The 27,468-nt window shown below is 46.2% G+C and overlaps 1 protein-coding gene across 1 annotated transcript in view; it reads left to right on the forward strand.

The window, feature by feature from the left end:
- The first annotated feature begins 3,646 nt into the window (after positions 1-3,646).
- Positions 3,647-27,468, forward strand: part of INSYN1 (inhibitory synaptic factor 1) — a 126,217-nt gene continuing 102,395 nt past the window's right edge. The window contains exons 1-2 of the mRNA XM_080980539.1: positions 3,647-4,825; positions 5,505-6,462. Of these exons, the coding sequence (XP_080836665.1) occupies positions 6,301-6,462 (162 nt within the window). The 5' untranslated portion in view covers positions 3,647-4,825; positions 5,505-6,300. The remainder of the gene's footprint in view (positions 4,826-5,504; positions 6,463-27,468) is intronic.

Genomic DNA, 27,468 nt, shown 5'->3' on the forward strand with positions numbered 1-27,468 from the left:
GTGCATTTTTGAGGGAGTCTCGGATTGTGTGAATGTAACGTTATGCCTAGAGAATATTAAAGGCTAAATACTCCAAATGGGATCCCTTTGATGTTCAAATGCGCCAGGTAGATGCTTTGTGAATGATGAAGGGGTAGGATGAGGGGAGAAGAACATAACAGATCAACTCAATCAGCAAAGCTCATGAGTGGAATTAAAAATCCCAGTATTTCTACCCTGAAGTGGTTGGCTTGTTTCTGAGCCAGTACAGATCACAGGTGGTAGTATCATTAAGTGTTGGTCAGAAAAGGGCATTAGTTGTGTCTGAAGCTGAAGCTTGGATAGCATACAAATAAGTGCTTAATCCCATCTTCCATGCCTGGAATTATATAAAAGGAAGAGAGGGCGAGGAGCAGGGAGCAGGGAGCTAGGGGCTAGGGGCTTATCACAGACTTGGCTTCAAGCTCAGAGTCAGAGGAGGCTGAGCTGGCCTTCTGAGTACCAGCCATGGGGGGACCTGGACAGAATGTAGGGTCTATACCAAATATATTTTACCATGATTGAATGAGAAAAATATTCCAAAGTGAGTCTCCTTCCCAAAAACATATTCATTGGAAAATCTCACTTTCCTTTTTGAAACTGTCTTATGATGAGGATACCCCAGGTACTTCTTTCAGGCGTCTGTCTGGTCCAAGCTTTCATGATTTCAGGAGTGAATACAGTGGTACCTCAGGTTACATACGCTTCAGGTTACAGACTCCGCTAACCCAGAAATAGTGCTTCAGGTTAAGAACTTTGCTTCAGGATGAGAACAGAAATCGTGCCCCGGTGGTGCGGCAGCAGCAGGAGGCCCCATTAGCTAAAGTGGTGCTTCAGGTTAAGAACAGTTTCAGGTTAAGAACGGATCTCTGGAACGAATTAAGTACTTAACCCGAGGTACCACTGTAAAAGGATGGCTGCATGTGGTATCATTTCATGTGTCCAGTCTGGAGTCCCTTCCTTCCTGCTTGTTTCCTCCTTATGACAGATTTTTATAATGTTTCTCCACCTTGCCCCATGTTTCAAAACAATAGGAAGGAGGAGTATTCCATTAGATAAAAATAACATGGGGTGTGTTTACTTTTTCCTTGTTGTATGGACTTGGGGGAAATAATTTTTTTCTCCATTTGTCTGAGAACAAATTGGTAGTCTTCTGCACTGTGTGTTGGGGGGTGAGGGCACAACAAAATCATAAAGGAGTTGCTTTCATTTGCTTTCCCCCAAGCATCCAAAAGGAGGCAAATACTGTCTCCTCCATCTCAGAAACCTTTGTGCCTAGTTGATTGATGATATCTTCAGAGGCATCCCAGCTGATGCAAGTTGGAACGGACCTGCCAAAAACCAGGGGAAGTCACACAAAAGTCACATGACAGTCTTGATTCAAAATGGTGGCCAATGTCCCAACACTGACAAAAACCTCAGGAACCCTCATGCCAAGTCTGGCAACAGTTTCTCAAGAGGCACTGAATACATAGAGAACAACTGGGCAAAAAGGCAAACCATTTCCCAAAATATATAGTAGATTAGTCATTATTATTATATAGCATGTTATAGGTAACAAACGAGTAACGTTTAGGACACACAAAGAAGAAAAGAAATAGCCATTCCAGAATGGGAAAAAAGAGAAGAATCTTTTAATGAGAAATTCATGGTCAGATAACAGTCCTGATTAATACGCCAATCTTTTTTCAGAAAAATACATTGTTTACTAAAAGAACATATCCATATATGTCAGTACAGTGTATTAACTAACCCGATTTATTTCCATACCTTGTAAGTACCCTGCATTGATCTAATCAAATGCTGTAAATGTAAAAAATGTGTGTTTCGTATTAAGCAATGTTCTTTGCTATATCCCTTAAACTTAATCCAATTAACCATAAAAATACCCTGCCTTTGTTTTTCTGTTTTTAGTTTGATGTAGTATGCTAGTTTGACCATTACAGCAAACTCCCCCACTTTATCAATCCTCTCCATAATGGATGGTATTGTTGTTAAGCACCATTTTTTGCACAGTAGATTCTAGGTGACACCAATATGTAAGAAGGCAGTTCCTTCCATATAATTCAATAAAAATAACACTGGATCTATGGGCATGCTAAAATCCTTCTTAGCTGAATATTATTATTCTTTTACCACTAGTCAGTCCCTGGGTCCATCTGTAGCTCCTTCTGTCCCCTCGGTCTTCAGCTTTGAACCTGGACAATGGGCACAATCCAAACCCTTTTGCACTCGGCTGGGAGTGTGTGAGGATTGGGTGGAGATTCCAGAGCATAAAGGCTGGTGGGAGTGCCCCAGTGGGAAGTGGCAGGAAGTCCCAAAGTGGGGAGGGCTGTCTAGAGATCCCATCTTAGTCTGATGGCCCATTGCCAACAATGTGTAACCTTGACATTCACTGTTCAGAGTTTAAAAACACACAGGGCTCCTCCAGAATCATAGAATTGTAGCATTGAAAGGGACCCTGCGGATCACCTAGTCCAGGGGTTGGCAAGGTTTCCGGCCATGGGCCAGATCACTCCCACGGAGATTGTCCGTGGGCCGGACTGGCGCATTGCCATGGCAGAAATCGCGCCTGCGCATGCCCAGACCCTGGAAACCGCACCTGTGCAGAAGCAATTTCTGGCATCTGGACATTTACAGATGCGATTTCTGGTATCTGCGAGTGCGCAGATGTGATTTCTGGCTCCGCTTGGCGAGTCCCTGTGCCACGCCATGCTGGTTTAGCACAGTGCACAGGGGACTCACAGAGTGGGCAGCTTGGTTCAGGGGCGACTCGTGGGCCGGTAAAATGGTCTTTGTGGGCTGCATCCAGCCCATGGGCCACACATTGCCAACCCCTGATCTAGTCCAACCCCCTGCAATGCAGGAATATGCAGCTGTCCCATGAAGGGATCGAACCTGCAACCTTGGTCTTATCAGGACCGTGCTCGAAGCAACTGAGCTATATATTCAGCATTCCCCCCCCCCCATTTGCTTGCACAGAGCTTGCATGGTGGTTAGACTATGTCCATTCATTATTGAGCACTTGTTTTGATCTGTTTGGAGGACATTTATATGACAATTGAGAATTCATCCTGAATTTGTTCTGATTTTCATATGGGGTGTTTTTATATCTTCTGATTGTTCATTTTTATTTTGTCTTTATTTATTGAATTTATATACCTCCCTATACCTGCAGGTCCCCAGGTCGGTTCACAGAATAAAATCAGAATATAAAATAACAAAACACATAATCAAAACAAAAACAACCCAACCCATCTCACACTTTTCAATGAAGTTCCCCATCACTCTCCAAGCTACAAAAAAGGATTTATATTTTTTAAAGTGGATTTCTTTCATTGGGGAAAGAGAGCATTTTAATCCACTTTAATTGTGCAAGTCTGCTCTTTTGACGTGTGTTTCTGTCCCTCCTGGAAGTCTGGAGACACCCGCAAACACCCCCCCCCCACTCACCCCTCCCCAGTTGATCACTTTTGAAGATGGCCGTAGAAATAGTTAAAAGCCAAACAGACGGAAACGTTCTGCTTGCAGCCTGGATTTTTCCAGTACTCTGGCCCTTTAAATCCCCCTGTTCTGCCAAGGCTCCACCCCGTTTTCTGACACAGCACAAGCCAAGCATCTTTAAGCTGAGCAATAGCCGTCAAGCTGGCAGGCTGTGAGGATGCTGGGGAGACCAGGACAGTTCTCTACAGATGACTAGGGACATGGACATGGACCAGGCAACAACGCACGCACATCCTTGCCGAGCAGCCAGCACAAGATGCTCAAGCACTCTCTGGGAGATCTGACTTGCAAGAGGAAAGAAGAAGCCAACCTCTCTCTCTCTCTCTGCCCACTTGCATGGCTCTCCTTTCAGATGAAGCACTGGGCATCATAAGTCGGACACTAGCATCCCACTGCTGTCAGTCAAGGCAGAACTGGAGAGCTCTGAAGCTTTAAGGAAGAAGAGTGTGCTTCTCTTCTCCTCCCCACATCCCTTTCTGCTACCGTCTTCCTAGCTTCAGGAAAGGACTCCTTCGCCAGGATGTGAGCAGCATCTGAGCTCAGCTACTTATGGGTCCAAAGGCAGGACAGAAGTGGTCTCCTGGATTGCACTGCCCTGCTGAATAGCTCCAAGGGTGGCCGGCCGGCCGGCTGCTGGCAAGAAGCTGACCTAGCAACATCCTATGCCCTAAAAACAGGGGATGAGGTAGGGAAAAGGACACTGACTTCCTCTTCCTCTTCTTCTTCTTCTTCCTCCTCCTCCACCTCTTCCCCAAGACATCTTCAACTGGAGGAGCCATGTCACCTGTGGACTGGAGACCAGGGCCCTTGGACCGATGGAGACATTCCCTTCTGCTATGCAGATGGAAAGCCTGCACAGACGGAGCTTCTGAACTGAACTGATTAATCTCCCCAGCTGGTTGGCTAGCTGGCCACGGGGAGGGAGCGGGGGCTTTTTCTCTCTATTCATGCGGGGAGTGGGTACAGTTTCCTATTCTTCCTCCCCCCTCCTTCTCTCTCTCTCTCCTCCATACTTGAAGGAAACCAGAAGGGCAATAACCACAATGCATCCATGTGCAACTGAAGGGTTAATCTGAAAGACGTGGAAGTGTGTGTGCATGTGTGTCGATATCCTGGATTTGATTTTCTTTTTTTTAAAAACTGGATATACCTCACCACTCATGTCCAGGCTCAGCCAGCTTTGGGGAAAGGGAAGAGGACCCAAGAATCTGCTTGTGACATCCAAAGCCATGGAAGGAAGAGAGAGGAGGGGTCCGCTAGGAGCAAGAGGGTTCGGCAGGCTTTGGAAGCAGCCACCTTGCTAGTAAGTTGGCTTTTTAAGTCATAATAGTGGGTTAAAAAGCAGCTGTCCTTTTCCTTTCGCAGAGGATTTTTGAAAATATTATTTTTATGACCCAGTCGAGCCCATGCAGGCACTGCTATCTGAGGGCCTATAAGGAGATAGCCTTTAGGGGAGGAAATATTTTTGGGGGTGGGAGGAATGCTAAAGTTTATATCTGATGGCCAGCAGAAAGGGATGTGCAAGGAATGTGTGAAAATCAGTGTGCGTGCACACACACATACACGAACTATTTATGTTTGAAGTCTTCTCTTGGTGTGTGTGGGGGGGGGAGGAATGTGATACCAGTGTTTTGTGGTCTTGGGGTGCTCCTTGCCCAAATGACTGATCTGTCAGGACAAAGCTTGACCTGCTTGGAAGGTGGTGGAGTTTGTGGGGCAAGACAAAGGAGTGGTCCCAGAGCCTGGGTGATCCTTCTCAAGGGATCTCTGCTAATTAGATCGCTACCTGGTGCTTCTCCATGATGAAAAGAGGGTGATGGTCTTCAGGGCTCCCAGGGATTCTGGAAGTTAGCACAGGAAAGACCTGGTCCAAGCTGGTTATTAAGTGATTTAGAAGATTCCTGGCATTTTCCAGATAAGCATCCTGACTATGCTGATTCCCCCCCCCCCTCTCTGTCTCTCTCTTTTATCCCTCCATGCAGGAAGTGGTGTGGAATTCTTTGTGCTTCCAGCGTCTCACGGGTGCCCACTTTCTATGCTTAAAACTACGTTTGTCATTTTAAGGAGCTTTCTGAGATTCGTAGCAAAGAGACCTCCCAAGCTTGGCTGAGGCTGGAAGTCCTGCATAGCCCCTCTAAGCCCACCAGCAATAGAGATGGCAGTGGTGCCAAAGATCTCCCGTCCCATGGGGGACCCCTCTGCGGAAGAAGTGTGGGGAAACCGCTGAGGCCAAGCAGTAAGGTCCTGCCTCCAGGATCTCCAGAGGATTCTCCAAAGGGACAGTGGTGAACTAACTGGAAGTGATGCTTTCCTTGTTGGGACAGCAAACGTGGCACAGACTGGCGTGGTATATTGGCTTCTTTCTGCACTTTATCTAGACCCAGGCACTTCAGAGCTTGCAGAGTGGAGTGCAAATAATAAAGCCTTAACCCCTTGGGTTGGCTGTTCATGGCAATCCCATACGACCAGCCTTTCAGTCAGATGGTCATACCAGATCTTCTATACTCAACTGGGACAGATGGGGGCTTGTCCGATTCATTCTTTGTTTGATCTCCCCACAACTGCCCTAGCTTTACTGCCCCGATCCTGCTAGGGTGGGGAGATCGCAAAGGTGGCAGGAGGTGAGCGTGTGGCTGGGGCTTTCTGGGGCAGGGTGGGTGGGCGTTAAGATGTGGAGATCTCCCCAGCCAAGAGGGGCTCTGTGGAGGCACAGTCTGGCTGGGCAAAAGCAGGATGCACCACGCAGCTCTGCCCCAGCTTCCCGGCACCCTGTGAAGGATGAACTCCCGGGGCTTGCAGGATAGGCAGCCCACTGACAACGCTACCGACAGCAGTAACACCAGCGAGAGGGAGCGCATCAGGGGGCGCATGAAAATGGTGATCGGGCAGCTTGAAGGCATCCTGCAAGAACTCAAGGAGGTGGCCAAGGAGCTCCGTGAAGTAAGTGTGGTTGGCAAATGCAAACGGGAGTGTGTGGAGTATATCTGGAGTCATGGGGCGGAGAGGAAGGAAATGAACTGCAAGGGCCTGGTCAGGCTGCTGTAAACTAGTTGAACACAGACTAGGTGCAGAGCTAGAGAGAGAAAACGTACGTGAATTTTCAGAAGGAGCAGAGAGTTAGTGTATAGATGAGCCTGCGGGAGAATTCCATGCCTAGCTCTGTTTTTCATCCCTTGATTTCCAAGCCCAGCTCAAGTTCTCTGACATTATATTGGTGTGTCTCACTTTAAAGGTCCCGGTTGTTTCTGTGCATGTCTTTATGCTAGTGGACACAATGCACCATAGATGGTGGTGGCAATTTCAAGGTTGTGTAAAGATTCTGTGGGTGCCTATTTTGCTCTCAGTCATGCTGCAGCATGGGTTATGTAGTCTTTAAATGGTTGCAAAAAGGTATGCTGCTGCTGTGTGTTTGCCCCCCCCCCCCACAAGCTGAGGCTGGGTTGAATTTGATGCCATGGGACATTGTGAGCTTACGGGATATTCTGGAGCTCAAAAGTGCTAAAGTAATCGCAAGAATGCAACTGCTTTGTCAGCAGGCAGGCATTGTAAGAATGCATAATACTAATTGATTAAGTGAGTAAACAATACCTAGTAGAGCCTTTGGAAGTAGGACAAGTTGGGCCATAATAATTTTCAGAGTGGGATTTTCAGAGTTATGGCAAAATTGCCGTAACAGCTGCAATTTATGACGTGTATGTGCCTTTAGTGATGATCCTCTTATGGAACGAAACAGAGTAATAAGGTCATGCCACATTCTTAGAAATTGTTTTCTGCGCTGCCCAATGCACCCTCGGGCATTATGTACCCTGTTGTGTAACATAATGGTATCTCACTGGGCCTTTGTTATAGTTAACAGCTTGAGCCCAAATTGTAAGGAACAGCTGCGGTTATGTCTGAAAAAAGCACCTTCTGGAGACCCACTTCAGGCAGGAGATGGGGCAGCGTAGCGACACAGACAAAAGTGGCATTTGATGCAGGGTAGGGTACCCGCAGCCCTCCAGATGTGACTGGACTCTTGCTTCTATCCGCCTCAGCCAGCATGGCCAAACGATGGGGACGATGCTAGATCCCTCCAGGGATGATGCTATATAGCTCAGAAACATCTGGAGGGCCCTAGTTCCCTGCCCCTGATTTGGCGGAAAGGCGGGATACAAAGGGCTCCTCCTTGCGACCTGTTTATGGGGCATTCATTCTGCTTCGCTTGCACAAAGCTTACATGGAGGTTAGACTACGCCTGATCTTGATGGAACATTTGTTCTGATTTGTTTGCGGGGAAGTTATAGCACAACGAGCATTCATCCTGATTTTGGATGGATTTTAGGGTTTTTTTTCGGAGGGAGGGTTATACATCTTCCCATTAATCCCATCCCACACTTTTCCAAACTGCAGCATGCCTGCTTAAAAGGGAAAAGAAGACGCTTTGCTGCCGTAGGGTAAGAAAGTACTTTAATTGTACATTTCTGGTATGCTGTGGAATCCCTCCCACAAATTTAGTGGATAAATAAAAATTGCCAGCAGGGCCAGTTTCAGGTTTGGGGGAACTCTCAATCAATACTTGCTTGTTTGTTTGGTTTTTTAAAAAATAAATAAATAAAATAAAGTGCTTTTAGATCATTGATAAAAGGTACAATGGAAATGTTTTTAATGTGGGCCAACCTTGTCACCATTGCATTCTTTCCTCTCCCTCTGGGCCCAATTCACGTCAGTGCCAGTGGTGGCTGGTGCCCATTGGAACTGATAAGGCAGGAGGCAGGGAGCCCAGCAGTAGGTGGAGCCAGAGAGCCAATGACAGGCAGAAAAGAATTGTTCTTGTTTTGCCCCCACCCTGGTTCTTCCTGCTGAGTTCCATAAGAGCAGCGCTGAGACTAAAGAGAAGGAAGCAGCACCCACTGGACTGGATGTAAGAAATCAGGCAAGGAGGGCTGGCTAGACGCAGACTGCCATTTATGGGGCAGCACTCCCTTCGCCCTAACAGATCAGCCTCCCCTGGGGACTGGACTAGGATGTTACTATTCCTTCTTCTTGCACCTCTTCTTGCTTGTTCTCTCCAAGGGGGCAGGTGAGAGGATGGTGACAGCAAAGAGGAATGGAAGCCAGAAGGCTCTACGAATGGGCAGTGGGGCTCCTATCAAGATGTGGGCCTTAGAAGGTTCCCATACATGCTGACCCCTAATGCCTGCCCCCTGGAAATCATTCAGCTGAATATGAAATAGCGTTTGCTCCCACGAATGGTTTGCTTGCCGACTGTCCATTGCAACAGGAAGGACTTAGAGTTTAATTTGGGTTTCAATTTGGGCTGACCACAGGTCAGGTTTGTAGAGCTCTGAGCCATTTACAGAACCAGGGCACAAGCTTGGAAGTCACATTGTAGAGGGTGTCTCTGAGGTTGTACGGAGTGCCTTTCCCCTTCATCACTTTTGTAACCACGTCCAATATCCACACAGCAAGAATGAAAGATAAAAGTATGGTTCGCAGTCAGTTCTGATCATTTTGTTTGAGAACATAACTTGAGATGGAGTTTTGCAAGGTGTTCATAGCCAAAGAGCTGGCCGCTTGGTGGCCTTTGGAACTGTATTTTGCCAATTGTGCCGGATCTTTTGGTTCTCTTGGTTTCTCAATTTTTTTTCCAAACTTCAGTTCTCTAGATTTGCAGCAGTTTACCTTTTGGTTTTAATCCTTGTGAAACTTCATCAGCATTTTAGTGTGAATTTCTGCTAATGAACACATTTTAATATGCAGTTTTGACTAAAGTAATTTGGCAACAATTTCCCCTCATTGCCAGCATTTTTGTATGATCTATTCATTTTCACACACACTTTCCCCCAAAACATGCATCTTTGTAAGCATTATTTGGTTGGAGGAACGCATTGCAAAATTCTGATAAGTGCAAAATTCAAATGAGAGCTGTGTTTCAGTTCACAGATTGCTTTGGGAACTGCAAATTTGATAGATTCAAATCTATATGCACAGTGAATCAAATTTCTCCTCCATCCCTACTTGAGAATATTATCTCCTCTATAGGTATCTAAAGGTTAGATCCATCATTCATCCTTTGCATTTTGTTACCTAAAAATCACTTTCTTCCTTGTAGGAGAAGCCATAAAAATGGTGTAATCACAGATGAGTCCAATACATACATATGTTATTTCCATGCATGATAAACTTCTTAAAGCTTTTCCCCCTTCTTCTTCCTGCTTGGAAACTGCCTTGTACTAGATCAGATTATTTGTCCATTCAGCCTAGTATTATCTTCTCCAGTTTCTGAGATCTCAGTCAGAAATGCCCCTCATTGCCTGCTACCTGACCCTTTTAACCCAAGATGGAGAGCCTGTGGACCTCCAGGTGTTGTAGGACTGCAACTTCCATCATGCCTGATGATGGGTCATGCTGGCTGGGGCAGGTGAGGGTTCAGAAACAGCAACATCTAGAGGGACCCACAGGCTTCCTGTTTTAACCAGCTGATCTGGGACTTGGTGAATGGAAAACATGTGCTTCCCTGGTGAACTACAGTCCCTGCACTCAGGTGCTTCCTCTGCAGGGAAGATGTTGAAAGGAAAAGGACTCACAGTTTGGAGAGGATGGCTTTGAAAAATGTATTGAATCAAACACTTTGCAATGATTGCATCAAGTGGTATGACTCCAAGCACATTATGGCCTTTCATATTCCCTGTCCGTTCCCAACTCCTTCCTTTCCCCATCGTTTCACTGCATAGCTCTCCTTTACTGAATTGTGACCCAGTTCAATAGCATCCAGTGCTAGCATCTGCCTTCAGAGCTGGCTATACTGTGTGATGCATTTCTTCCTTGGAAACATGATCTAGACATACAATGTCCAATCACTGGAACCTGGATCCATTCATAATTGATTCATTCATTCATTCATTCATTAAATTTATATACCACCCTATACACAGAGGTCTCAGGACGGTTCTCAGAACAAGATCAACATAAAAACATCACAATATATATAATCAAAATAAAAACAACAACCCAATAACACCCCCCAAAAAGTGTTGGGTAATACTTCACCCCCAACCTCCCCCACCCCCAAAACATAAAGTTGAGACCTTGAAGTTCATTCTTGTTAATCTCTGTGTAGCGTCATTTCAATCCAATTTTGGATTACTTCCTTCCAAAACAAAGTAATTACTCAGCATGGTGACATAATATTAGACAAATTAGCCTCTGCCCTCCTACGTCTTCCAGAACTATTCCGCCAAGTTAACCATTTTTCTTCGAATCCGTTAGGAGCCTGATTAACTCATAAGGCCAGCTTCTGTTGGACAGCATTGACATAGGACACAGCAGTCCTAAATCAAGACCAGTGACTGCTCAAGACCTTCAGCCCAATACAAGAGTTGGCTGCTGGGACAATCAATATTCTCCCCACCACCACCACTCTTCGCACATATGCCTTTTCTTTTGCAATGCCTACACACACACACACACACACACACGCAAGCTGCAAAGTGTTATCATTCATCAAGATTCAGCTGCCTTCTTAGGGTCTCCAGAAATTACGGTTCCAAGTGGGAACACGAACACCGAGGCCACAGGCAGTGCACTAGGTGGCCATTTCAGACCTTGCAGCTGCTGTTTTGGATGTATCAATATCTCCTAGGACCATTATGCTTAGTGCTAGTATAAAGGTAAAGGGACCTCTGAACATTAGGTTCAGTTGCGGATGACTCTGGGGTTGTGGCGCTCATCTCGCTTTATTGGCCGAGGGAGCCAGCGTACAGCTTCCGGGTCATGTGGCCAGCATGACTAAGCCGCTTCTGGCAAACCAGAGCAGCGCACAGAAACGCCGTTTACCTTCCCACCCGTACCTATTTATCTACTTGCACTTGGATGTTCCTTCGAACTGCTAGGTTGGCAGGAGCAGGGACCAAGCTCCCCTGGTTCAAAGTGCAATCCTAATCATGGCAACTTAGAGGCTATACTGAAAACAGAGTGGCTTACTTCCAGGCAGGTGGGGTCAGCCTTGCAGCCTTAAATGCCAAGAGGGCAAGGATTCTTTTAGCTGAAGGTATACTAGGACTATAAGGGATGCGGGTGTCGCTGTGGGTTAAACCACAGAGCCTAGGACTTGCCGATCAGAAGGTCAGAGGTTCGAATCCCCACGACGGGGATTCGAGCTCCCGTTGCTTGGTCCCTGCTCCTGCCAACCTAGCAGTTCGAAAGCACGTCAAAATGCAAGTAGATAAATAGGTACAGTTCCAGCGGGAAGGTAAACGTTTCTGTGCGCTGCTCTGGTTCGCTAGAAGCGGCTTACTCATGCTGGCCACATAACCCAGAAGCTGTACACCGGCTCCCTCGGCCAATAAAGTGAGATAATAATAATTTTAATAATAATAATAATAATAATAATAATAATAATAATAATAATTTATTATTTATACCCCACCCATCTGGCTGAGTTTCCCCAGCCACTCTGGGCAGCTTCCAATCAAGTGTTAAAAACAATACAGCATTAAATATTAAAAACTTCCCTAAACAGGGCTGCCTTCAGATGTCTTTTAAAGAGAAGATAGCTGCTTATTTCCTTCACATCTGAAGGGACGGTGTTCCACAGGGTGGGCGCCACTACCGAGAAGGCCCTCTGTCTGGTTCCCTGTAACCTCACTTCTCGCAATGAGGGAACCGCCAGAAAGCCCTCGGCACTGGATCTCAGTGTCCAGGCAGAACGATGGGGGTGAAGATGCTGAGACGAGGGGGGTGGAGATGAGCGCCGCAACCCCAAAGTTGTCCGCGACTGGACCTTTTCCTTTACCTTTAGGTGCCCTACAATACCTAATGTTGACCCCAACCCTGAGGGCATGGAGCTCACAAAGTGAAACCTGGAAGGAGAGGGCAGGTTCTATATGAGCATCTCTCTATTTTAAGTTGTGAAATGTTGGCGGGCATGGCAATGGTGCCAATCAGAAAATACCTTAATGAAATCAACTTGTCATCCCTTCTGGGGCTCCGAAGTTGAATTTGGCCTGGCAAAAGACTTGCAACCACTTGAGGCAGCCCAGGAAATGCCACTCAGCGCCTCCTTTGTGCTTGAGATTTTTGCTGCCACTGCAGGAACAGCCACTGCAGCAACAGTGATGGCTCTATAGGCTCTTGCTCTACAACGCCTCACTTTGAAGAAGGGCTGTATATCCATAAGGTCCTTTCTTAGACTGAGATACAGCTGCAACTGGGGAGAAATAGCCTCTGAGAACCCCATAAGAGCACCACCAACCGCATGGCTGCAGCAGGGGCATATAATGTCTAAAGCTGAAACAGCCCTGTGCGCAGAAGATGGGAGGGAGACATGGATGGGCACCAGGCTCCAGGTTGTGAGTGGGGTGCCAATCCTCTGCTCCTTCTGGTCCAAGTTGCAGGTTGTCTAATGCCTATCTTGATGTGAAGGCATTAGGTAAATTCCTACTGATTTTTGTAAGACAGGGAAGGATGGGATTTGGGCAGAGTTCTAACTGAGGTAGTCACTTTATTTCTGAGTTATATCAATTCAGGCAGCAAGTGGAAGCTCACATGCTGGAGGGTTCCGTCATTAAAAAAAATAGAAAATAGTTGTTCCTTGCACATAGAAAGCTAGCATGCATAGAAAGGGGTTCTAATCCAGTCTTCTCCCTGACATGCTGGTTTTCTGGGTGCAGGGAGTTATGTCTGGAAGTATAGTTAATTGTGTGAACCTTCATCCTTTCACACACTCACACAGGGCTTGCCCAGACTTGTACCGTGCCTTCTAAGCACAGGTCTAAGAGGTTTTTCATTTGCCGCTCCACTTTCCCCAGGAAAACCCACTTTCCCCCAGAAAACCCACTGTTTCCCTCTGAATCAGAACAGACGTCAACTCATAGAAAACCCAAGTGATGTTTGTTACAATTCAGTGCTAAACAGTGGGTTTTCCTGGGGAAAGTGTCAGGGCAAAAGAAAAGCTTCTCGGACTCTAAAAAGCAAAGGATGAGTGGAAGGGTGGACAAGCCCACTCCCCCGCAGTTTGAAGTGGAACAGTCCAGGCACTTGTTTAAAGTCACCGTGAGAACCAGGTCACTGATGAGGGGTATGAATGAAGGTGGATAAATGCAATTCAGATTACCTATTCATAATCCGGTTCTAATACACAGCATCCCAACAGTTCAAAACGGCATGGGGTTTAAGGGGGCAGGATACTAGTGCTGTCATTAAAACTCTTCCAGCAGTTGTAATGAACACCCAGACATCTGGGAATGGGGTTTGGGGGTGTCTCTTTTGTCGCCTTGTAATATACACAGGTTGAGAAAATTTAGGCTAGGCTGGGGGTAGCAAGCAGAACTTATCACAAAAGCCTCTGCATCTGTTGTTGGATGCTTGAGTGAGGAAGCTTTCAAGCATTTGATTAGACATGCTCATGACCTCCACAGATTGGGAAAATAGGAAGCTGCTTCAGATTATTGGCCCATCTAGATAACTCTTACGGATGCGGGTGGCGCTGTGGGTTCGAATCCCCACGACGGGGTGAGCTCCCGTTGCTCGGTCCCTGCTCCTCCCAACCTAGCAGTTCGAAAGCACATCAAAGTGCAAGTAGATAAATAGGTACCGCTCTGGCGGGAAGGTAAACGGCGTTTCCGTGTGCTGCTCTGGTTCGCCAGAAGATGCTTAGTCATGCTGGCCACATGACCCAGAAGCTGTACGGCGGCTCCCTCGGCCAGTAAAGCAAGATAAGTGCCACAACCCCAGAGTCGTCCGCGACTGGACCTAATGGTCTGGGGTCCCTTTACCCTTTACCTAGATAACTCATACCATCCAACTTTTTCATTTGAAAAACTGGGACTCATGTTTTCTGGGACGCACTCCTGGGCAAGTCACATGACCCGTGCCAGGATCTCACCCTGAAAAAGCACTTTTCTGGGGCAAGATCTCACACAGCACCCCAAAGCGCTTTTGGGGGGCAAGACCTTGCGAGATTGTAGTATCCAAAATGGCCACTATTCTTCTGTGAAAACAACAGGATTTTCCCGGGACACTTTGTAAGTAAGGCTAACTATGTTGATTGGCAAGGACTCTCCAGGATTTCAAAGAGAAGGGTTTTCCAGCTTGGAGATACAGGGGGTTGGCGTGGGACTTTCTGCATGCAAAGTTTATGCCATCAAGCTATCAACCTCCCCACAAACCCTATTTTTCACCAAGGCTCAGAGCATCACAGGGCTTGCTCACTAATCACAGAAGCCTTAAAATAAAAATTTTAAAAACCCTATTGCAGGGGTTTCCTTTGTGATGTGATTAGCATCCAGGTCTTGGATGAAGCAAAAGGTAAGGTCTGAAAGTGATTTGATGCAGTGCAACCAACATTTGGAGTCCAAGAACTCCGAGAAAAACTCTAAAAATACTCGTAATTGGCATGCCATTTCCCAATCGAACTGAAGGAAGCTTTGCTTGTCGCTTCGGGAAAGACACTGTCCATGTGTGTGTCAAAACTCAAGAGAAGAGATGCAGCCCTCTATATTTACCACTCATATCTCTGTCAGCAAAATGAAGTGTGCCTACTTCCCTCGTTGCTCCCAGAAGCCAGATTTGTGGCAGGTTTGCCTGATGTGAAATAAGCTCAGTTCAGCAGCCTGGATTTATCCCAGGCGATGGTGCCTGAATTGCCAGGTTGTTTGAAGTGTAATAAACTCCAGATGGACTTTCTGCAGCAATAGGTAAGAGCAAGGGAAGGAGCCGCCTGTCCTAAGGGATTAGCTGGCTGCCGACAAACCCTTCAGCTCTGAGATCAGGTGGGCCTGGGCCTGGGAGGGATCGGGGGGGGCTGCTGACCACTGCGCCTGATGAAGCAAGCAGGCAGCTAAGCGATGGCAGGCCCAAGGCGGGCACTGGAGACAAGGCCAAAGGGGCCTTTCACCTTGCATATTGGGCTTTTAAAAACAAAAATGAAGCAAAACCCAAATACAGTGGTACCTTGGGTTAATTCGTTCCGGAGGTCTGTTCTTAACCTGAAGGGCCACTTTAGCTAATGGGGCCTCCTGCTGCCACTGCGCCGCCGGAGCACAATTTCTGTTCTCATCCCGAAGCAAAGTTCTTAACCCGAGGTAATATTTCTGGGTTAGCGGAGTCTGTAACCTGAAGCGTATGTAACCTGAAGTGTATGTAACACGAAGTACCACTGTACAGCCCTGGTACCGTCCATCCAAGTGCATTGTCACAAGTGCTTGGTCAGCCTGGATAGCTCAGGTGGTGTGAGCAGGGGTCAGCCACCTTTTTAAGCCGTGGGCCCGTCCACTGTCCCTCAGACCTTGTGGGGGGCCGGACTATATTTTGAAGAAAAAAATGAACAAATTCCTATGCCCCAGAAATAACCCAGAGATGCATTTTAAATAAAAGGACACATTCTACTCATGCTGATTCCCAGACCATCCACGGGCCAGATTGAGAAGGCGATTGGGCCGGATCCGGCCCACGGGCCTTAGGTTGCCTACCCCTGGGTTAGAGAGTGGTGCCAATTATGCCAAGGCTGCAGGTTCGATCCCCGTATTGGACATTACAGGGGGTTGGACTAGATCAGGGGTTGGCAACCTAAGGCAGCCCAATGAGGCTTGTGTTTTTTCTTTTCTTTTTGTAAATATACCAAAGAATGACATACAATAAAACCAGGATTAAGGGCTTTTCTCAGGACGGCGGAGCATGTTTGTGCGCTGTGTCCTGTTGGTGACACTCGTCCTTCTTGTGATAGAAAATGCTCTATGGGAGGCACACCCAAAGATGGGGGTGCAAGGAGTGGGGAGAAATGTCACTATGTTAGTATGAGTCACTATGTCACTATGAGAAATGTCACTAGGTTAGTCTGAGAAATGTTGGGGGGCATGTGTTACTGAAATCCTTTCTCTGCCAACTGTATGTTAAAATGATATTTAAGGTTTAGGGTTGTTGTTGTGGGGGGATAAACATTTTAATTGAGATTTTGATCGCAATAATGCATCCGGTTATAGAGTGGCTGGGAGTCCTAGTACAGTCGTACTTTGGTTTTTGAACAGCTTAGTTCTCGAATGTTTTGGCTCCTGAACGCTACAAACCCTGACTGTTCCGGTTTGCGAACTATTTTTGGAAGCCGAATATCTGATGGGGCTTTCGCTGCTTCCTGCAGCCAATCAAAAGCGGCACTTTGGTTTCTGAATGTTGTTGTTGTTGTTATCATTCTTATTATCATTATTAATTCTTTCTACCCTACCCATCTGGCTGGTTTTCCCCAGCCACTCTGGGCAGCTTTCAACAGAACATTAAAAACAGAATAAAACTTCAAACATTAAAAACTTCCCTAAACAGGGCTGCCTTCAGATATCTTCTAAAAGTCAGATACTTGTTTATTTCCTTGACATCTGACGGGACGGCGTTCCACAGGGCAGGCGCCACTACCGAGAAGGCCCTTTGCCTGGTTCCCTGTAACCTCACTTCTCGCAGGGAGGGAACCGCCAGAAGGCCCTTGGCGCTGGACCTCAGTGTCCGGGCTGGACGATGGGGGTGGAGACGCTCCTTCAGGTATACTGGGCCGAGGCCGTTTAGGCCTTTCAAGGTCAGCACCAACACCTTGAATTATGCTCAGAAATGTACTGGTAGCCAATGTAGGTCTTTTGGGACCGGTGTAATATGGTCTCAGCGGCCACTCCCAGTCACCACTCTGGCAGTGCATTCTGGATTAGTTGCAGATGTTTTGGATTCTGTTTGACTTCCAAGGTATGACTGTATATCAAGCAATGTTTCCTTTCAGAGCCTGGCATGCATCTTCTAAGAAGAGCAATAGCACCTCCTCTTTCCTGCAGGAGGAAAGAGAATGTCTTTTATGGTGCCTGATGGTGCTTTCAGAGATCCAGGTGTGCATTTTCTAAAAGAGGCATCTCTCCTCCTCTCTCCAACAGGAGGAGGGAAGAGAATGCCTCTTGCAGTGTCTACTATTATTTAGGCATGCATCTTCTAAAAACAAAGTATGTTAAAACACACACAATAATTTTATCCCATGAGTAGTGCAAATTTTATGAATTAGTTAAAATTCTTATGATTAACTGTTTAATAACTGACAACCCTCAAATGAATCAAGGACATTCTCTGCTGGCAGTTCTACATGGAGCTTTTTCTAGTTGGGACTGAAAATACACTTAAAGAGTTGGGATTTGTCCTTTATTGCCATTTGTCTCACAGGCACTTAGCTGGATAATCCCTAAAGGCTGATGGGATCAACCAGAGGCCATTTAAGGCTTCGTCTCTTAAGGCCTGCTTCTTGGCAAGATCAGAGACATCCAAAGTTGTTTCAGAAGTTGCTAATTCTGGGTGTAAACAGGTGTGCCTTTAAAACAGGACTTGCCATACTCTTTCTTCCAGCAGAGCAAGTCCAACTTCTCCTCTGCCTTCACAATTCGTTCTGTGGATGGTAGCAGAAAATTAAGTGCCAATTTCATTCATTTGGCTTGAGCCTCTTGGGCTTGCCAATCGGAAGGTCAATGGTTCGAATTCCCGCAACAGGGTGAGCTCCCGTTGCTCGGTCCCTGCTCCTGCCAACCTAGCAGTTTGAAAGCACGTCAAAGGGCAAGTAGGTAAATAGGTACCACTCTGGCAGGAAGGTAAACGGCGTTTCCATGCGCTACTCTGGTTCGTCAGAAGCGGCTTAGTCATGCTGGCCACATGACCCGGAAGCTGTACGCCGGCTCCCTCGGCCAATAAAGCGAGATGAGCGCCGTAACCCCAGATTCGTCCGTGACTAGACCTAACAGTCAGGGGTACCTTTACCTTTACTAGCCTTCATGTTGTCTGACTTTTTTATTTTTGAAAGCACAATATGAATGCGTATTCATTTAATCCTTATCTGTTACATTATTTTTACTGTTCCATTTTATTTTATTATTAAAAGGAACACTCATTTTTAAAAGCTACAAAACCATTTTCAGGATGGAGGGGAAATGGTGCACTGGTGCATAATCAACTTATATTCTGCTGAGAAGTAGCAATCCAGTTTCCCTTGAGCTTGATCACGTACGGGGAATTGCATAACTGTACACAACATAGTGAGTGCAGGTCTACAGTGGTTCAAAGGACAATCACATGGGACTGTGAGTTGCATTGTGTTCATTAGGACTCACCACTTAATATGAGTGAGCCTCAGAGACTCAAACAAAGTACATCTGTATTTGATCTCTGGTTGCTATACTGAACTAGTCACATTTGTGTACCAGAGCAATAAATCTCATGGTTGTGTATGTATATTTTTGCATAGTCCTTGATTGCTTAGCAGTTGGAGCACCCCAACTATACTGAATTGTGTTGTGATGGTGAACACTGATTGGCTTAACTAATGCAATATCATGGAATGTTGCTCCAGAGCATTCCAATCAGCAAGGGAACAAATTTAGATAAAATGTTTGCATACCAGCTTTTGCAAAGGAAGGGCAAGTTGTCAGTTTGGGTGGGATTAAAACCACACAAAGTTCTTAAGGATGGGAGTAACTGTGTGTGCCAAATTGAGAACAGGAAAGAGGATAAAGGAAGTAGTGAAATGAAGGGTCAGAGAGCTCAGAAACAAACAAAAAGTTAGGTGTACAGCTAGCCTGTGGCCTTTGAGATATTGCTGAACTTCAGTTCTGATCAGCCCCAGACAGAGTCCCCCAGCACTTGCCCCCTGAGCCTGTGACCACACTTTGCCCAACCTAACTTCCAGGTGAGTCAGTATAGGATCACAGAATGAGAAACTGGCCAGTTAGGCTTTCCCTTTCAAAGAGGGAGTCAAGTGTCTATTGTGAACATTCTTTACTTTAGCATTTGATTAGCTTCTTGGCTATATATCAGAGACTGAAGCCCTTGAAAGCTTGTTATTATATCAGGATGACTAATTATATTCAATGAACTTTGCATCTGATAGACTGAGGCAGAATGAAAATTCACATGGGAGCAAAGATAATAGAACCTATGCTGTGTATGTTTACGTATCTTATCACGCAAGGATTTCTGCAGTGCCTGATCTGTTGATCTAGTTAGCATTTATTGGATGGGACCAAGGCTTGAGGCCTTTTTCAGAGCTGATATTTAAATCATGTACATGGTTTGTACATGGAATGTAAAGATAAAAAGAAAGTCCTTGTCTAGGAAGGAAAATATTTGCCTGCCCGGCTTTCACAATACTCCTAGGTCATGTGTCTCAGAGTGAAGGGCAGGTGGACCACTTAGCATCCCTGTGAAAAGTTTCAGAGATTTCCCAGCCTGGGAAGAGCAATTCCTTAAAGCTCCTTGTGGAATGACTGGCCATGTTCCAGGATTACTAATTGTCCCGTTCTGCTGAGGCTCGAGGTTAACTGGGGCATTGGAATAAAAAACCAGAGCCTCTTCAGTCAGGTCAAAACTGGTCAAGAAACCTGGACAACTCCCAGCGGGTCCTGTTAGGTAAGCAATGTGAGAGGTCTCAGCTGAGGTCCAGAATTATCTCAAGTCCTCACCCTTAAGCACAGTGGCAGTCCTCACACTCACCCCAAAGAGTCATATGTGATCCTTAAAGTAGCCAATTCTTCATGGCTGTGGAGCTGGAGAGTCTGCATGGCTGTCCCATCATCTGAGGATGATGGGACAGTCACATCCTTGGGCCATTATTGTGTAGAAAGGGATGTCGGGAGCTCCCATTGAGCGGGATGGCTCTCATCTGAATCAAAGTCACCCAAGTCCTTCTTGGTACAACACTAGGACTCAGCTGCAGAGCCTGCAGGCCCAGTTGGCTCTGCCCCTTGAGGAGCGCCTACAGCCAAGGCCACCTGTCATTGGCTGAGTTAACTCTTCACAGACTTGGCGGAGTGTCAGGCCTAATTAGCACAGCAACTCATATCCAGTAGGTCTGGCCCTATGAATCAGTTGCTGAAACTGGAAGCCCCTGTCTCCCCACAGCTGTCTAAGTCCCCTCCTCTCCAAGGTTCCCCCCCCCCCAGCAATCAGAAACTGCGCCTGCATTCAGCCTGCCACTGCTCCACCCTTTCCAGCTCTCTTCTGGTTCTGGGAAAGAAGTGGGGAATGGGAGCTTGTTGCAGTACAAGGGAGAGACACTTGTAACTCTTCACCAGCCTGATTTAGCTCTGCCTCTAGACCGCCCTCTTCCCACTCATCTGCTTCAGGTTCTGCCTCTGATTCTAGACTTCTCTCTGCCATCGACTCTCCCAGCTCACTAAGTCCTGTTGCCTCTTCTCAGTCTTCTTCTTTTGACCACTCATTGTTGTCCCACCACCGCACCCTGGGCTCTGAGCCTTCTTCCCTTGGGGGTTCCCCAGCTGGTTCCTCCCACCGTTCCTCTGTGTCCAACCAGTCCATGACACATAGCACTACTTTAGATGCAACCCTGAGGATTTCCCCCCTTGGATACAAATGGGAGACATTCCCCCCATTCTTCTTCTGCACTTCTTGTTGTCTCTTTTCCTTGTTGCTGCCTTTACTTTGTTAAACAGTTCTCAGGGTACTGGTTCACAAGGGAGTGGAAGGTGTGTGTCAGTGACGGAGAAATTATTGCAGTCTCTGTGCTGCCTACAAATCTCCTTGGGAGAAGGCTGAAGTCTGTGAGTGAAACGTGTAGTCAGAGACCTGGAAATCAGCAGTGATATTTATGACCTGAGAAGCTGCTCTCTGCTCCTTGTTCCTGTGAGACTTGACCAATGTCCATAAATTACCTCTGGGGCCTGCTGATAGGTTAGTGGTTGGCTTCCCAAGTGCAAATCAAAGCCTGGGAGATAGATTTCTTTCTGGCTAAAGCAGGTGGTAGACTCAATATTAGGGATGTTGGAGAATTCATATGAAAACAGAAAAGGAAGCAGAGATTGCCGAAGCTTGTCTGTTCATCTGTGGTCAGGAATCAGTCAAGTGAATGTACAGTACTTTAATTGTGCAAACCTATTTTTCCAGTATTGATTTATTTATTCCAAGCTCAAGGTGGTGTACATGGTTCTCCCCAACTCATTTAATCCTCACAGCAACCTATTTTTCTGGTGTTTCTTTGTATGTTTGTTTATTGCAAGCTCAAGGTTGTGTACGTGGTTGTCTCACTACTCATTTAATTCCCACAAAAACCCTGAAAGGTAGGTTAGGCTGAGAGGCAGTGACTTGCTCAAGTGAGCTTCATAGCTGAGTGGGGATTTGAATCCTGGTCTCTCAAGTCCTAGTCCACAACTAGCCTAAATGGTCGGGTCAAGTAGCCCATAACACTGGTCTTGAAAGACCTATATTGGCTCCCAGTACGTTTCCGAGCACAATTCAAAGTGTTAGTGCTGACCTTTAAAGCCCTAAACAGCCTTGGCCCTGTATACATGAAAGAGCATCTCCACCCCCATCATTAAGCCCAGACACTGAGGTCCAGCTCTGAGGGCCTTCTGGTGGTTCCCTCGCTATGAGAAGCCATGTTACAGGGAACCAGGCAGAGGGCCTTCTCAGTAGTGGCATCCGCCCTGTGGAACACCCTCCCACCAGATGTCAAAGAGAAAAACAACTACCAGACTTTCAGAAGACATCTGAAGGCAGCCCTGTTTAGGGAAGCTTTTAATGTTTAATAGATTATTGTATTTTAATATTGTGTTGGAAGCCGTCCAGAGTGGCTGGGGAAACCCAGCCAGATGGGTGGGGTATAAAAAATAAATTATTATTATTATGGTTTTTAAGATATTTGATAATATCGAGAGTATCAGAGACTTCAGTCTACAGGCAGCATATAAATCAATGAGATAGATGAACTTCTTGGATCGAGGAGCTGGATAATGGCACTGGAGATGCAGGGGCAGGGCAAAGCCAACAGCAGCATGTCGGCTTCAACTCTGGCCACTGTCTTTCCAGAGCCTTCAGGCAGGCTGCAGAAGTGCCAGCGGCCTCACAAAATGAGGACAGAGAGGATAAATCAAGACTTACCTGAGGCCTTGCTGGGGAGTCTGATATCGGAGAGCAAAAAAAGCAGTGCTGTGCCAAAAACATTATTCTTTCTGTGGTGTTGGTACTGATTACCAATTACTGATGAGAGAAATGGCATTTGGGAAGAGAAAAAATGGGAGCGTGCGTAGGGTGCAGGGTTTTGTTTTGTGTGATTACTTTACTTTCAAGATGGCGGAGGGCTTGTGAATGTCCTTTGTTTCATCCCAAGTGCACCAGAGAGCACTGGCGGAGGAAGGGGGGTGCGGTGGGTGCGGTCCGCCCCAGGCGTCATCCCTGAAGGGGAGTGACATAGCACCGACCCTGGGTCCACCTCCACCAGAGAGATCTTGTGGGTGTCCTTTCTTTCATTCTACAACCCCTCTCTTCAGTGGCCTGCGCTCTGCAGGCTTTCTGGGTGCCTCCACTTCTTGGCAACCCCATGCTGCCCTCCACTGGGCTTTCTTGAGGGACAGCGCCGAGGGTCTTCTGGCGGTTTCCTCACTGTGAGAAGCCAAGTTACAGGGAACCAGGCAGAGGGCCTTCTCAGTAGTGGCACCCGCCCCGTGGAACACCCTACCATCAGATGTCAAAGAGATAAACAACTACCAGACTTTTAGAAGACATCTGAAGGCAGCCCTGTTTAGGGAAGCTTTTAATGTTTGATGCATTACTATATTTTAATATTTTGTTGGAAGCTGCCCTGAGTGGCTGGGAAAGCCCAGCCAGATGGGCGGGGTATAAATAAATTATTATTATTATTATTATTATTATTATTATTATTATTATTATTGGTGCAGGAAGCCACGGAGGCTGTCTGCCATGCTCCTGACAGCTGTTCATTTCTTCATGGTGCAGTGTTTTGGTTTGAAAGATAAAAAGGATAGGCTTCTTTTTTTAAAAAACAACAACAATGACACACACACACCTCAAATGAGTGCACCGATCTCAGACATTTGGTAACCAGTTCCCCCAGCTTCCCTTGTTTCAACTGAAGCCCAGGAAAAGAAGTCACAAGGCTATCTTCTGCCATGGGGATCTCTCAGATCAGGAAGTGTAGGCAGTCAGGGAAATCGCAGAGTGCTAGCGAAATAATTAATGGATTTGGGTGGGACACCATCATTTTGCCATCTTGCAGCAATAAGGTATACTCAACTCTGCACCCACCAAAAAGTGTTAATTCTGCCATAATTCTGCAGTCAAAGGCCTCTCAAGGAGGAGATTCAGGAATAGAGGGACTATCGCACTCTCCCAACTCACATGATTAGTTCAGTCTTTTCTCATGCATGCTGGGACTTCATTGGTCCCTTATCTCTGTTCCTCTCCTTCAAATCCCCTCCAGTTTGTGGTTCACTTTGAACTATGCCATTCTGCTTCAGGCTGAAACTCCAGGACTCCTCATTAATATTATTAGTACTTTACCACGATTGATTAATTGCTCATCTCGCTTGCCACTTGCACCAGTTCCTTGCCATCCCATATACCTGGACACAGCCTTCCTATGAGATTTATTTTTTTTACAAGGGCTTTTGTTACTAGGATAGAGGTCTGTCTCTAAAGCGTAACAGCTTCCAAACAACGTTTATAACATGCTCATATAACTTTATGGCAATTTAGATCATGTATATTGTGTTGCATAAAACCCTGCACAACATCACAGCTGGTGGGTGCAACATATTGGCACCGAGGCAGGCCTAAATATCACATCGCACTGGTCTGATGTACTACTATGCTTGTAAGGGTGGAATTACATCAGGGGTGGGAAGCCTCAGGCCTGGGGATCAAATGTGGCCCTCTGGGCCTCTGTATCTGGCCCTCAGAAAAATCCTCAGGCCACGTCCTTCACTGGTCTTGCTCTGTACCAGGCACCCCCAACCTTTGGCCCTCCAGATGTTTTGGACTACAGTTCCCATCATCCCTGACCACTGGTCCTGTTAGCTAGGAATCATGGGAGTTGTAGGCCAAAACATCTGGAGGGCCGCAGGTTAGGGATGCCTGCTTTGTACCTACCTCAAGGGCTTTGGTCTGATGCAGAAGGGCTCTTCTTATATTTTGAGGACATCTTTATTAATACAACTCACTCTAATAGTTTGTTATCCCTCAAAAAAGTACATCATACATACAATGACATCCCAGCTAGGGATGGACAGGCTGGTCTGTTTTCTACATGTACTAACAATTTTTTTGAAGTGCTTTATCTAAAAAATGCACACTTTAAAATTAATTTTGATCTTATTCATTCTTTTGAGCTGTGAAACTGAGTTGCAAATTTTAGAGAAATGCACACGCTGAAGCATAATCGCTTTTGCACATCTGGATAAATCTGCACATTTATCTAGCGAGGTACAAATTGTGTCAGCTTCATGTTGGAATTTGCAATTCCTCAACCATCCGTATTCCTGGCACACAGTTTAATATATGTGGCGTATAATTTGATTTGCTGCAACTAAGGAATGTCTTTCTCTTTTGACAAACATATTCCTCCATGGTATTCAAACACTTAAGGCAGTCACTGATAACAGTTTGTGATGAGTGGATCACAACAGAATTCACTGAAAATGAGGAGCAATTTTCCCCCCACTTCCTAATATTATTCAGCAGCTATTTGTCATCGTTGTCATCATCATTTTTCTCTCACAGTCACCCATCAAAGATATTTGACTTTTTAAAGAAGGATTGCATTATCCCCTGTATAACCGCAGGATTTGCAGGTGTGTTTCAAGCAGGGATGAGAAACTTAAGGCTCTCCCAGATGTTGTTTGGCCAGTCAGCTTGACCAGTCGTCAGAGATGGGAACAGTTACTGTGCAATAACACCGTGCATATATAAACTACAGGATTTGCAATAATAATAATAATAATAATAATAATAATAATAATAATAATAATATATTACTTATACCCCATCCACCTGGCTGGGTCAAAAACACAATAAAACATTAAACAATAAAAATTCCCTAAACAGGGCTGCCTTCAGAAGTCTTCTAAAAGTCAGATAGTTGTTTCTTTCCTTGACATCTGATGGAAGGGCATTCCACAGGACAGGCACCTCTAGCAAAAAGGCCCTCTGCCTGGTTCCCTGTAGCTTCACTTCTCGCAGTAAGGGAACCACCAAAAGGCCCTCGGAGCTGGACCTCAGTGTCCGGGCTGGATGATGGGGGTGGAGACGCTCCTTCAGGTATACTGGGCTGAGGCTGTTTAGGGCTTTAAAGGTCAGCACAAACACTTTGAATTGTGCTCAGAAATGTACTGGGAGCCAATGTAGGTCTTTCAGGACTGGTGTTATATGGTCTCGGCGGCCGCTCCCAGTCACCAGTCTAGTTGCCGAATTCTGGATTAATTGCAGTTTCCAGGTCACTTTCAAAGGTAGCCCCACGCAGAGCGCATTGCAGTAGTCCAAGCGGGAGATAACTAGAGCATGCACCACTCTGGCAAGACAGTCTGCGGGCAGGTAGGGTCTCAGCCTGCGTACCAGGTGGAGCTGGTAGACAGCGGCCCAGGACACAGAACTGACCTGCGCCTCCATGGACAGCTGTGAGTCCAAAATGACTCCCAGGCTGCGCACCTACAAAATGCAGTGTTGTCTGTGAACTTAATTGGCTTTAGAACCCAGGAAGCTGCCTTAAACCGAGTCAGGCTCACTGATCTAACTCAGTACTGTCTACACTGACTGGCAGGGGCATATCAGGCTTTCAGACAGGGTTCCCTCCAAGCCCTACCTTGAGATGCCAGGGAATGAACCTGGGAAGTTCTGCATGCTCTATTACTGATCAATGGACCACAGAGAATGAGATGCTTTGTGGGGTATAATGCTATCCGTGGCTATGGAAGTATGGCTCAGAGTACCAGAGACTGCAGTTACTCTCATGTCCTCCTTGCAGGCTTTCTGCAGGTACCAAGTTGGCCACTGTGAGGGCAGAATGCTGGATTAGATGAGACTTTGGTCTGGTCCAGCAGGGTTCTTTTTATGTTGACGTTCTTCACATCTGGAAGGGTGCAGGTTCTCCAGCCGTGGTTTTGAGATTCTCACATTATGTTGAGAATATGAAGGAAAGCAATGAGGCGCAGAAAATAGCCAGGGTATGGGGAAGAACAGAGGGGGAGGAATGGAGCAGAACCGGTAAGAGATTAAATCAAATGAGAGGTCATGTGGAAAAGGTCACGGGAAAGCAATCTCTCCTGATTCCGTTTAACCTTCTCTGCTTCTGTAATCCTCTTGTGTTTCACTTCTTGAAACTGCTGCCTCAAAAGCATTTTCGATGAATACCAAGATGAAAAACCGAGCACTTCCCAGGGCACAAAGGGAATTTCATATCCAGGGTCTCCAAGCATGTCAAGGAAGAACACAAGCACTTTCTTGGGATGGTCACATGGTGGTTGGTCACATGCTCAGCGTATAAAGGTTCAGTCCCTAACATTTCCATGTAGGGCTGTCTGAAATTCCAGAAAGTGATGGCTGTAGAGACAATACTGAGATAGATAGACCAGAATAAGACAATACCATGTGGTCCAGCTCCAGGGCCTTCTGGCAGTTCCCCTATTGTGAGAAGTGAGGTTACAGGGAACCAGGCAGAGGGCCTTCTCGGTAGTGGTGCCCGCCCTGTGGAACGCCCTCCCATCAGATGTCAAGGAAATAAACAACTACAGTGGTACCTCGGGTTAAGAACTTAATTTGTTCTGGAGCTCCGTTCTTAACGTGAAACTGTTCTTAACCTGAGGTACCACTTTAGCTAATGGGGCCTCTCACTGCCACTGCGCTGCCGCCACACGATTTCTGTTCTCATCCTGAAGCAAAGTTCTTAACCCGAGGTACTGTTTCTGGGTTAGCGGAGTCTGTAACCTGAAGCGTATGTAACCTGAGGTACCACTGTACCTGACTTTTAGAAAACATTTGAAGGCAGCCCTGTTTAGGGCAGTTTTTAATGTTTGAGGTATTTATCATGTTTTTAATATTCTATTGGGAACCACCCTGAGTGGCTGGGGAAACCAGCCAGATGGGCAGGGTATAAATTATTATTATTATTATTATTATTATTATTATTATTATTATTATATCTCATTAGGAGCACCT

This window comes from Podarcis pityusensis (assembly GCF_964106645.2).
Source record: "Podarcis pityusensis genome assembly, chromosome: 14".
NCBI lineage: Eukaryota > Metazoa > Chordata > Lepidosauria > Squamata > Lacertidae > Podarcis > Podarcis pityusensis.